Genomic DNA, 12,741 nt, shown 5'->3' on the forward strand with positions numbered 1-12,741 from the left:
TGATCAATAATAGGTACCCTGGAATGCCCGAGGAAGCTTTTGCAGAGTCTTGTCCTGTTTGTCGCAAAAACTGTAATTGCAAAGCATGCTTGCGTTTGGATGGGCCAATAAGGGTTGAATTCTTTTGCTGTCCCACTATAATTAAGTTACAGTCTTATTTTGCAAGTTATCACTATGCGATATGCTCTTATGTTAAATCTTTTTGCAGGCTTTGAAGGACTCACAATGTGAGATAAGCGAAGAAGAGAAGTTTGAATATTCTAAATACATTTTGCAAAAACTTTTGCCTTTCCTGAGAAGATTTAGTACAGAGCAAGTGATGGAGAAGGATATTGAAGCTAAGATTCAAGGTTCTATTATCTTGTTTAGAATTAATGCCACAACAATTGTTTATATTTTTCAGTTGATAGGCCATATTTTTTTCATGTGGGCAACTGTAAGTGTGCATTTTAAAATCTGGTTAGGTAATATCTATTGCACAGTTAGAAAAGATAACAACATAGCCATTTTCCATATATCTGCAGTGTTGAGTTTGAATTGTCAAACAGGGAATGTGTTAATGTACTTGCTATTTCCCAGATAAGAAAACATAGTTTCAAGTAGTAGGTAGGGAGATACTAGCTTCTTCCAGGAAAAACTGTATGCCTAATGCATCTTCACTTGCTACCTGTTGTAACTAGAATTTCTTTTACATCTGGGCAGGGTTATCAGTGTCAGAGTTAGAGCTGAAGAAGGCGAAGTGTCAGAAGAATGAGAGAATGTACTGGTGAGCATGAAGAGCCTCTTCTTTCCATGCCAGTCCTGTAGAATGATGTTCAAATTAGCTAAATTGGGCAATCTTTTGTGCAGCAACAACTGCAAAACATCCATTTTTGATTTTCACAGGAACTGTTCTAGCTGTTCCTATGATCTATGCCTTACTTGTTGCCGGGAGCTTAGAGATGGTCACCTTAAGGGAGGCGATGAAGAAGTCATCATGGAATTCGTTGACAAGGGGATTGGTTATTTGCATGGTGATGTGAGGTGTGGTTCTTTATCAGATACCCGAACTTCAAGTAGGTCTAAATCTTCCAAGAAGATGATTGAAAATGATTCGGTGGATGATGCCAGGTTTGCATTTGAAATGGAGCCTGGGGATAATGGAGGGCATCTGCAAGATAATTCTGGTGGTCCTACTGGTGAATGGAAATCCAATGAAGATGGTAGAATCCCTTGTCCACCACAGAAGTTTGGTGGTTGTGGTAAGGGAATTTTAGATCTGAAGTGCCTGCTGAACAAGACAGAAGGTCTCTCTGAGTTGTTGGCAAGAGCTGAAGATATTGCCAAAATATTTGAATTGGAACGCATGCCTGAAATTTCTCAGGGACCATGCTGCTGTAGGAATTCAGTAAATGAAAATGATATCCAGAAAAGCAAAATGTGTAAAACAGTATCTCATGATGGGTGTGATGAGAACTATTTATACTGTCCAGCAGCTAAAGATCTTCAGCAGGAGGATCTGAAGCATTTCCAATGTCACTGGCTGAAAGGTGAGCCTGTGATTGTCCGCAATGTGCTTGAGACTGCGACAGGGTTAAGCTGGGAGCCCATGGTTATGTGGCGAGCCTGTCGCCAGATAAAGAACTTAAACCACCCTCTTCTTTTGGATGTCGTTGCCATCAATTGCTTAGATTGGTGTGAGGTGAGTTTTAATACTTGCGAGTCACACACTCATTAACATTTTCTCCTTTTCAAGTAATTCTACTTGTCTTAGTAATCCTTAGTTTTATTTACCATTTTGGCCTTCTTCCTAAAGCCATCAGTTGTGGATTTTTTAGTTCTTTGTTTGTCGAGACCATTAAACATTGCAGCTAAAATTTAGCAAAATTTTACTTTCAGAATAATATCAAATATTTATTCTATAAGTGCAGTACAACAGTTTTTTTTTTAAATCTTGCTTAGACTTTATATAGTAACAGATTGAAGTACCTATCAGTTTAAAGTTTATATCAATATCTAAGAACATAATGCTTAATACAGTGTATATTACTATGATTTCAACCCTGTTAGTGTGTTTAGGTTAAAGCAACTTGATGGTTGTGATTTGTAGAGTGGGAGTAGGTTCCAAGTATCTCTTTGAATGTGTTCCTATTGGATTATTTATCCTTGCTTAGTTACTTACCTTATTATTGATAAGCTACTTTTACTCTATTTTGTTTTTGTTGAACTAGTTTCAAAAAACTTTTAATCGAGTACCTAATTCTATTAATTGGGGATAATGTTGCTTTTATCTGGTATGTTCTTTTAAGGGCTGTGTAAATCAATAGATTGGTTCATTTACATTGTCAGCCGGAGTTCTGTTTAGAAGAATAACTTGATTAATGTTTGTTATAATATCAGAAGTTCTTTTTTTAATTTCAAATCTTGTGGAAAACTCCTCTAGCCACATATATATGGTGACTTACAAGTGATGTTCAAATAATTAAGGATGTTTCGGTCAGATAATAAAAATCATGGTTCTTTGAGTAGAAGTGAAATCAATTTGAATGGGATTGAAGAAGTATGAAAGGAAACATTAATTTGTTAATACATTTTGCTATGTAGTGCACAGCTAGCAGCAATCTCAACAATTTCAGACCAAGAAGTGAAGTAGTGTGTACAATTGCTAGACCAATGCTTTATCTTTTACCATTTGTTGTTAAGAAATGGAAAACTGTGTCGGTACATGCGTTTTTTTGTGTTTCTATTTTTTTTGTGCGGCATGTGTTTTTTGTTTCATTTTTTATATGTTTTTATCTTGTAATTTTTGTAATTTGAAATCAACCCAAACTATTCATGTCTCCTTTTTCTTGAAAATAATAGCTCAATGCGATTTCCCATTGACCATGTGGAATTTTAGGTTTACTGGAGCCAGTGATGTTCAATGTTTTAGCAATGTTTTTTTTTCTTGTTTTTTGTTTAATTTTATTTGTGTTATTATCTTTTAATTCTTGTATTTTGACATCAACCCAAAATTCATGTCACCTTTTCTTGAAAATAATAGCTCAATGTGATTTCCCAAAGACCATGTAGAATTTCAGGTTTACTGGAGCCAGTGATGTTCAATGTTTTAACAATGTTTTTCTTTCTCGTTTTTTTGGTTTCATTTTATTTGTGTTATTATCTTTTAATTTTTGTATTTTGACATCAACACAAACTATTCATGTCACCTTTTCTTGAAAATAATAATAATAGCTCAATGTGATTTCCCAAACACCATATAGAATTTCAGGTTTACTGGAGTCAGTGATGTTCAATGTTTTAATAATGCTTTTCTTTCTCGTTTTTTGTTTCATTTTATTTGTGTTATTATCTTTTAATTCTTGTAATTTGACATCAACCCAAACTATTCATGTCACCTTTTCTTGAAAATAATAATAATAGCTCAATGTGATTTCCCAAAGACCATGTAGAATTTCAGGTTTATTGGAGCCAGTGATAATGTTTTAACAATGATTTTTTTCTCCATTTTAATTTCTGAAGTTAGTTATTTGCTGTTGAAGTGATTCTAGAATGTGATGGATAATTTTGTTATTTCTTGGATGATTACAGGTAGAAGTTAACATCCATCAGTTTTTTAAGGGATATTTGGAAGGTCGAACTGATAGTGCTGGCTGGCCCCAGATTCTGAAGTTGAAAGATTGGCCTCCATCTGATTTATTCGATGAGCGATTACCTCGTCATGGCGCGGAGTTTGTTAGAAGCTTGCCTTTTCAGGAGTACACAAATCCACAAAATGGCTTCCTAAATCTTGCTGTCAAACTGCCACCCGATTCGTTGAAGCCTGACATGGGACCAAAGACATATATTGCTTATGGAGTTCGACAGGAGCTAGGGCGTGGAGACTCTGTGACTAAGCTGCATTGTGATATGTCTGATGCGGTATACCTTGTTTTTTATCCATTCTTTTGTCATGCGTATTATTTTCTATTTTGTTTTGCATACTATTCTCCCTTGGGCACAGTTGGGATATTTCTTGAAGAATGTGGACATTCATGCCATGCAGTTTTTTTGCAACTCTGTAACTGTGATTTCATTAAGCTAATAGAAGCAGGCAAGCTGGTTCTACATGTTTCCCTGTCAAAAAAGAAAAAGAAAAATGGAAGTCCTGAACATGGAATGAACTGTTGATTATTGTGTTCACCAATAAAAGATGGATTTCTTAAGTTGTTTGGTTTCCTCTGTTAAATATATCTAATATCTACTTCAAAATTGTTTTGTAGGTGAATGTGTTGACACATACTCAAGCAATAAACCTGACGCCTGACCAGCTTTCAGTAATGGAAGAAGTGAAAAAAAAACATGCTGAACAAGATAAAACTGAACTTCAGATGGTTGAGGACGAGAAAAAATGCAAAAATGAAGCATTATCTGAGTTGATTGATGACCACTCTGTGCACAGTGACAGATGTAGCAGAAGAGATGAAGGAAAAACTGAACATTTTGAAGTTCAAAGCTTGAGTTGTGAACCAGATTGTGGCAATCATTCAATTATTCCATCTGCTTCTTGTGTCGAACCAGAGGGAGATACTGGTTCTGATATGGTAATAAATGGTGCAATCAATTCTACTAGCTATTGTGAAGCAAGCGGAGGAATTAAAATTGATAATGATAAAAATGACAAGTGCAAAGATAACCCAGTGTTCGAAAAAAATGAAGTATTTGAGGATATGGAAGGCGGTGCACTCTGGGACATCTTTAGAAGGCAAGATGTTGCTAAGTTGGAGGAATATCTTTTGAAGCACTTCAAGGAATTCAGACATATCTACTGTTGCCCGGTCCCACAGGTATTAATAAAACTTGCTATGGTTTTTACTTCTACAAGTGCAAGGTGGTTTTTAAATTATATATATATATGTGTGTGTGTGTGTGTGTGTGTGTGTGTGTGTCTATATATATATATATATATATATATATATATAAACTGGGGTGGGGGTAATCCTTTATCGTTTGTTCACATGTACCAGAACTCTGCAACTTGACTTTGAGATATTAACAATTACCTGTAGTTAGATGAACAGAGCCTAAATAATATGCAGTTTCAGCAAGAAAGCCAAAGAGTTAGAGACTTAAGTTCCTTAATTAATGTGCTGAAAATATTCTTTCAGATATCTAATACTCCTAAAATGTCTAGATTTGACTTGACATGAAATTTAAGAAAGAAAAAAGAAGACTATTGAATCTTGTGGTCTTAAACTAAAGATGTGTAAAATGTATCAAAATGCCCTTTAATCTTGTAGTGTTAAACATGTCATGTGGAAAGTTAGAAGTGAGTTGCCAAAAAGGAAAGAAGCATTCTTTTTGTGCCACATCGAAAAGGAAAGTAAGACAAACAAAAACAAATTAAAATAGAGGGAGTTAGAGAGTGCTACAACCAACAGCCCAGACATGCCCTTTCTATCACTTTTTTAACTGATTCCTTATGTTATTTACCTGTATATGACATTGAACTGCAATTACTTTTGTTTTTTTTTGTATATGCAACTTAGTAGTCTAGCCAGGGATCTATTGGAAACCACCTCTCTACCTCTGAGGTAGAAGTAAGGTCATGTACATTCTACCCTCCCTAGACCCCACTTTGTAGAATTTTACTTGATATGTTGTTTTTGCAGCTTAGTAGTCTGCTTGCTCACCTTGGAGACAACATCCTATCATTTTACATCATGTGATATTACATTTTGGGCAAGGTTTTTCAATATGGGACATCAATTTTTCCAAGATGAAACCATAATTCCAAGTCTTCCAATTTGTCTTCTAATTCTTTATTAGAGGGGGTGGGATGGTTTTGGAACTCAATCATTCAATGTTTGGGCGAGGAAACAATTTATGACATTGTTTTGATATTGGAATCCCTCAATGTGAAGTTTGGTTTTAGCCTTTATGACATTTATGATGAAAATGCTTTTAGTTGATTTTGGTATGTAGTAAATGTATATTCTTTCACCATTAAAAAAGAAAAGAGAATGTTTATCATTTCATTTTTTCCAAGGTTAAAATTTATTAATTGCCTTTGTCTGGGTCATATATGCTTTAATATGTTTATCTTAAAAAAAAAAGCTTTAATATGAACATTTTTAGTGGGGACCCCATGATGTGATTTAATGGTCGATGAAGTGGGCGCTAACCTTAGGGATTAGGGTTCAAATCCTAGCGGAGACAAAACATTAGAAGGTTTGTTCTCATTTGCTTAAGTATTGGTGGTTAGAGTTACTTGGTATGTGTTAGTGGGTGGTAGTAGGTACTCGATGGAATAATTGAGGTATGCAAAGGTTGCTCAACACCACAATTGTTAACAACAACAACAATTATAGGACTTCAAAATGAAGTGTTGCTCTATTTTACATTTGGTGTACATAGTTTTTATTAGCTCAAATAGAAGACATCTTTGATGTTCTAGATTGTTTATATGCAACTTATATAGTTTTCAGCTTTTGATAGATTGTAATACTCTTGAAGGGGAACTACACTTTTGATTGTAGTATACTTGTGGATATATAGAGTAAGGTTATTAGTTTTAAAAAAACAATACATATTTGGTGTAATTTCACAAGTTAGGTCTAGGTAGGATATAGTGTACACATACCTTACCGCTATGTCATAGAGATGGAGAGGTTGTTTATGATAGATCCTTAACTTAAAATAAAGCAAGTCCAAGCAATCTAAAAAAGAGGTACAAAAATCAGAGCAGTAATATTAACATAATAATGTGCGATGGGAGCAACACAATACATAATAGAAAGAATAGTAATACAAACAAATTAATGCTTAATTGAAGCACAAAAACATAGAAACTATGAGAATAGTGCTAATACCATCGGTAAGAAAGAAGATCCAAGTACTACCACCAATTCTATCCAATAGGTAAGCGTGCAAGCAAGAGAAACAATTATCATCTTATCTTCTACCATGACTTGCAACCTCCAAACCCTCCTATCCAAAAGATATATCCTTTGTAAGCTCTAGATGTGCCATGTCCTGTCTAATCGCGTCACCCCAATACTTCTTTGGCCTGCCTCTATCTCTCCTGATGCCCGCAATTGCCAACCTCCCAACACCTCCTCATTGGGGAATCTACACTTCTCTTCGCATGCCTAAATCAACTCAAGCTTGGTCCTCTCATTTTATCCATCACTGAGGCCTCACCTACCTTGTCTTGGATATTTTCGTTCCTAATCTTATCTCACTTAGTATGCCCATACATCCTCTCCAACATTCTCATCTCCGCAACTTTGATCTTTTGAACATGTGAGTTATTGACCAATCAACACTTGGTTCCATACAACATAGTTAGTCTCACCACCACTCTTTAAAACTTACTCTTTAACTTTTTTGGGGGGGGGGAGACCACAATTATTAAAAATATAAAACACGCTTATACTTAATTCTTTATGCTTATTGTTTTGCTATGTTTGGAGGAGAGCCTTGGAACAACGATAAAGTTATTTTCATGTCACCTTAGGTCATTGTTTCGAACCGCGTAAGTAGCCACTAATTCTTGCATTGGGTAGATTGTCTACATCACACTCTTTGAGGTGCAACCCTTTTTTCGGACCCTGCTAATGCTAAAGGCTTTGTGCACTGATCCCACTTCTTTAAAAAAAATATGTTTTGCTATGTTTCCTATAACTGCTAACTTTTTGGTCTTGTAACGTAGGTTATTCATCCTATACATGATCAAACATTTTACTTGACTGACGATCACAAAAGGAAGCTTAAGGAAGAGTATGGTTAGTGTTCATATATGAGCTCTTAAGTTTTCACTATTCAATAGTTAAAACTCTTTACTTGTTCCTACTGACAGTTTATATTTATTATGTATTTTACAGGAGTTGAACCATGGACCTTTGTTCAAAAATTGGGAGATGCAGTTTTTATACCTGCGGGCTGTCCTCATCAAGTTAGAAACTTGAAGGTGCAGTTACTCGCCAACCTCTCTCTCTCTCTCATACACACACCCACACACATATTCCTCTTGATTTAAGACTTCTAGTTAATATTTGAAGCTATACTAACATATATGTTATGCAATCCCTAGAGGTTGTGAAGGTCTGAAGGATAAATTATCATGTTTAAATACTAATGTATCCTTGGTATGTATTAGGATGAGCAGATGTTGCGATGGTATATTCAAGTATTTGATTAAATTATAGTGTGTAGGAAAACTCATTAAAACATCTTTAGGACTTAGTTGTAGTAGGCATGCCTTTTGCTCCAATGTTTATTTGCAAATAGGTTGTGAGCTATATAATTGAGACATCTTGCAAATTGATGTTGGTTAATTAGGTACTTATTGAAATACTGTTAAAGATTATCAGTGTAGGCTGATTTATTCTTGGTTTTAATCAAAGATTCAGGATCCTATAACCGAGAACCAAATTGAATATCAAAGTTCTAAAGAAAATATTGAACCAAAGAACTAAATTAATATGGTCTGGTCCTGTTTTTCAGTTTTTTGTCCCACCATATAATAATAACCCTAAGTAGCCACCCCACCAAATTTCCTCTGCTTAGCATGTTGCACTTATTCTACAATCAGCAGTATAGAAATGTAACATTCATTTCGGAATGGACTAATAAGGAAATAATATCATATAAATTGCAATAGCAGAAGTACTATTTAGGTCATAGTTTTGCTCAAACCTATGACCTAGGTCACAAGTCTCTCAAACTGTCACTTGAACTAAGCTCGGGAAGCTTCTATTTTCTAATTATTTATAAAGCAAACACTTTATATCAATGACTACTAAGATTTGATGCTTTTTATAGAGAAGCAAATTGTTTGGCAAACTCTTACTTGTTGTATATATCAACAAACAACCTTTTCCTCGTGAAATCAATATATTACTACTTTCATCAAAGAATTTTTATCACTTCTCATGTCCAGACTTTTAGGAACTTCTCTTTTTTTTTTTTTTGGTGTTCAAGATAATCTTGTATACATAACATTTGTGTATAAAGGGGATCATTGGGGGGAATGGTTCAGGCATTTTGTCGAACAACAGGATCTGCAAATTCTTGTTGGGGGCGGGGAGTGGATTATAATTGCTATACTACTAGTGCAGGATCAGCTTGTGCTGCCTATGATTACTTTATTCCTCAAATGGACATTGGAAGTACATTATCGAATAAAGCCAAAGATGTGCTTCTTGTACCTCTAACCTTTAGTGGAGAGCCAGAGCACTTCATTGTTAAGGTTTTTTTTATTTTTAATGCTATACAAAGGCGTAATCAACCTCAAGAAAATGCTTAGTGAACTAGATTTGATTAGGTTACCTCTGAGTTAGTACACTTGTACTTCACATTAAAAATATCTTGGCGCACTTTCTTGCCAAATCTTCTAAAAGAATCGAATTAGAAAAAACTAAATTGGATTGAACTAATTTTGGTTCGATAATGCACTGGTGAGGAACTGAAAACCAAAAAACCGAAAGCCCGCCCCTAATATATTAATACTTAACCACCATTTGAAATGTAATTGAGAAATAACCACTTTTTAAGGGGAACATAAAATATGGACAATAATACCCTGAGTGAAAATACGGAGAAACTTATGCTCATAGTGCTCGAGTTAAAAAATTTAAAGTGAAATTCCAACAAAATGTGCTTGAGTTTGTACTTGAGGACAAAATCCTTTAGTTCTTAGTTGTAAAAGCACAAATTCTAGTTCTCTTTCCTCGAGTTATCAGCTATAGAACCACAAACCTTGAGTTCTCACTTGTTGAAAACCCCCATAATATAGTTCTTGAGTTATTAGTTATAGGACTACGAACTCCATTACTTTTTTCTCGAGTTCTCAATTGTAGGACCATACGCTTCCAACTCTTATTTCTTGAGTTTTAAGTTGTAGATTGCAAACTTTAGAACTCCTCTCGTTGAGTTCTCAATTGTAGAATCATGAGTTATCACTTCTTTGTCAAAGTTTTTATTCTCTATTTGAGAATGAAGCAATCAACCATCTCTTAGAGACAAGTATGCTTGTTACTCTGACATTTATTGGCTTTCATATACTTTGTAGTTACTAACTTTCATATACTTTGTAGTAGTTACTAACTTTTGTTTGTAGTTACTACTTACTACAATGATATGATTAAAGCTTCAGCCTTCTTAAAGTATTCTTCATATGAAGTTGGTTTGCTTTGGCAATCACTCGTAAATTTATGTGGTGCTCTTCATACGCTTTTCACCTTTTAACAATGTGGTGCTCTATATTAGCAACATTTATCAGTACTCTTTCTAGCTGCATTTGTATTCTTTTCAAAATGCTGGGTATGCTCATCATTCATTGACAAAGTATGACTTCTGTTTAGTAGTTTCTGCTGATCTTGATCTGCAACTTGATTGATTGTTTTTATCTTTATCTGAGTGAAATTCTTTAATACATTTACTGTCTTTGTCTGGTTGGTAGTATTTACTTCCCTATGCTGTTGGATACTTGGACTGACACTGTGTAGGAAGTTTAAAAACTTGATGTTGACTTACAAGTACTTGCATCTTTGTGTAACAGTCCTGTATTAAGGTTGCTCTTGACTTTGTGTCTCCCGAAAATCTTCATGAGTGCATCCGTCTGACTGAAGAGTTCCGCACTCTTCCCCAAAATCACAGAGCCAAGGAGGACAAGTTGGAGGTATGTCTAATTAGATAAGGAGTTTGGGTTCTAAGTTCTTTGCTTCTATTTGTTCAGGAGTGCTTATAGTATTTTTTTGAAGGGATGATTATGGTAGATTGGTTATGTGGTCATTGGTGTTTTATTTGAAGGGATGATTATGGTAGTTTGGCTTTCTTTAGCTTTCCAGAGTTTGGATGTTTTATACCATTAAAAAGTGACAATGAGTTGAATCCTGCATTTGAGGAGAAGGTGTGAACCAGATGAATATAGCAGTAATCTTATCATTAATTGTTTGTTGACATATGGCCATATTTTAATTATGGAAAAATTGTTTTGATCTGTTTTTATTTGTTCATGTGGGATGTCTTTGGATAGTAAGCTGCTTGGATTATTGGTTTAACTGTAGCATTTCTTTTCTCAAAAAAATGTGGAACGTCTTTGGAGAATTTTGTATTTTTTGTGTGTTAAGGTTTTCTTGGTGATTGCTTAATTGTGACAGGTGAAGAAAATGAGCATTTGTGCAGTGAGACAAGCTCTAAATAAATTGGAAGGACTTTCAAAGTAGGTCTCATCAACTCTAGCTTCTCGTTTTGTCTCTATTCACCTCTAATAACCCTGTTCCTGTGAACTTTTCGCATATTTTGTGATTCCGTATTTTTCATTATGATTCTATAGTAAGTAATCTACATGTAAATATTATTTCTTGGTGCTGAAATTTTCAAGTATGGGCTGGCTAACCACCCAGCAGCTGGATAGTTTCTCAAGTGAGTTCATATCATGAAATCAAAATGTCCTGTCAACGACATTCTGATTTCTAAGTTAAATCGAGGTTCTGTTCTTTGTTATTCATTACATGCCTTTAAACTTTTGCGGGAAGAACTATATCTTCAGTTTCATGGGTATAACAGTGGAGTTTTAGTTCTTACTCACAGATTAAAAAATGTTGTCTTGCTTCCAAGCTATAATAATTATTTGCAATTACTTTTAGATTTCAATGATCACCCACTGTGACAATTAGTGGCAGAGCCAGGAATTTTACCAAGAAGTGTCACAATATTAAGAAAGTAGACACAAGTAGAAAATAAGATTAGTCAATATATTGTATATAAACTTAAAACTAAAGTAGACTTGGCTAATTACTGTAATTTTCCCCGTAGGTATTGTATTTTTGTGTAGATATCATGGTGCATTATGACTAATTTTGTACCTTGAATTATAGGGATTCAACTGGCAAGAATGAGAAAAAAAAGCATAAAGTTGTGAAAGATGATAGAGAACATTCAGGAGAAGATTAGAATGGGATTTGGCAGGATTTTGAAGATGACAAGATTCAGCAGGACATTTCAGTAGCTGGAAGGAGGGAATGACAAAGGCTCTAATTGTGAAAAATCACTTTTTGGATTATGAATATATAGAATTATTCTATCATTTTTTGTTCAGTTTCTGGGGAAGCCATCTATGTGCATCTTTTTTGTCTAGCTGGTACTTGGATGGTAACAGAAATAGTGTAAGCCTGATGTTCACTGACTTAATACCTCCTTCAATGTAATATAATGTCATTCATTACTCTTCTAGTAGAGATCACATTAGCGTGCTCTTGGAAATGGGTTGAGTAGACGTCTGTCATGCTGCATTCGTTTTAGATAGATATTAGGCTTCGTTTCCGGCTTCAAATTAGTGCTATACATATTTGATTGGAAATATCTGGGATACTGGGGGTGTGAACTTAAATTGTTTTGCTATTTGATTGTGGTCTTCTACTTGCACTAACGATTTATATAAATTACATGAATTGGTGAGCATGGTTTGATTTATAAAAATGTCATATCACTTGCTGGTAGGCTATATGTATGTGACCAGCCACATCTTTAGGTTGATAGCACAAGGTCGTAGTTTAGTGGATAGCAAATTTTTGATGCGAAAATCACTTTGGTATTCTATATTAAGAAAATATTTCTTATTTATAATAATATAATTTTTTTTAAAGCATAACAATAATTTTTATTAGGGTAAGCATATACACATCAGAAATTTATACAATTTGAAATTGAATTTACATAAAATTTTGATTTATACAATCAGGTGAATTATACAATTTTGAGCAAATATACAAATTA

The 12,741-nt window shown here is 34.5% G+C and overlaps 2 protein-coding genes across 2 annotated transcripts in view; one reads left to right on the forward strand and one right to left on the reverse strand.

The window, feature by feature from the left end:
* LOC125821071 (tetraspanin-6) overlaps positions 1-12,741 on the reverse strand; it is a 1,176,838-nt gene that overhangs the window by 912,835 nt on the left and 251,262 nt on the right. The gene's annotated exons all lie outside the window — the stretch shown is intronic.
* Positions 1-12,741, forward strand: part of LOC125821058 (lysine-specific demethylase JMJ25-like) — a 41,807-nt gene that overhangs the window by 1,254 nt on the left and 27,812 nt on the right. Inside the window, exons 3-12 of the mRNA XM_049500478.1 lie at positions 14-113; positions 209-350; positions 703-766; positions 850-1,681; positions 3,571-3,900; positions 4,242-4,805; positions 7,673-7,745; positions 7,845-7,930; positions 10,523-10,642; positions 11,124-11,185. Of these exons, the coding sequence (XP_049356435.1) occupies positions 14-113; positions 209-350; positions 703-766; positions 850-1,681; positions 3,571-3,900; positions 4,242-4,805; positions 7,673-7,745; positions 7,845-7,930; positions 10,523-10,642; positions 11,124-11,185 (2,373 nt within the window). The remainder of the gene's footprint in view (positions 1-13; positions 114-208; positions 351-702; positions 767-849; positions 1,682-3,570; positions 3,901-4,241; positions 4,806-7,672; positions 7,746-7,844; positions 7,931-10,522; positions 10,643-11,123; positions 11,186-12,741) is intronic.

The sequence above is a fragment of the Solanum verrucosum genome, unplaced genomic scaffold (genome assembly GCF_900185275.1).
Source record: "Solanum verrucosum unplaced genomic scaffold, falcon-dt-bn FXZP01000050.1, whole genome shotgun sequence".
NCBI classification, from domain to species: Eukaryota; Viridiplantae; Streptophyta; class Magnoliopsida; order Solanales; family Solanaceae; genus Solanum; species Solanum verrucosum.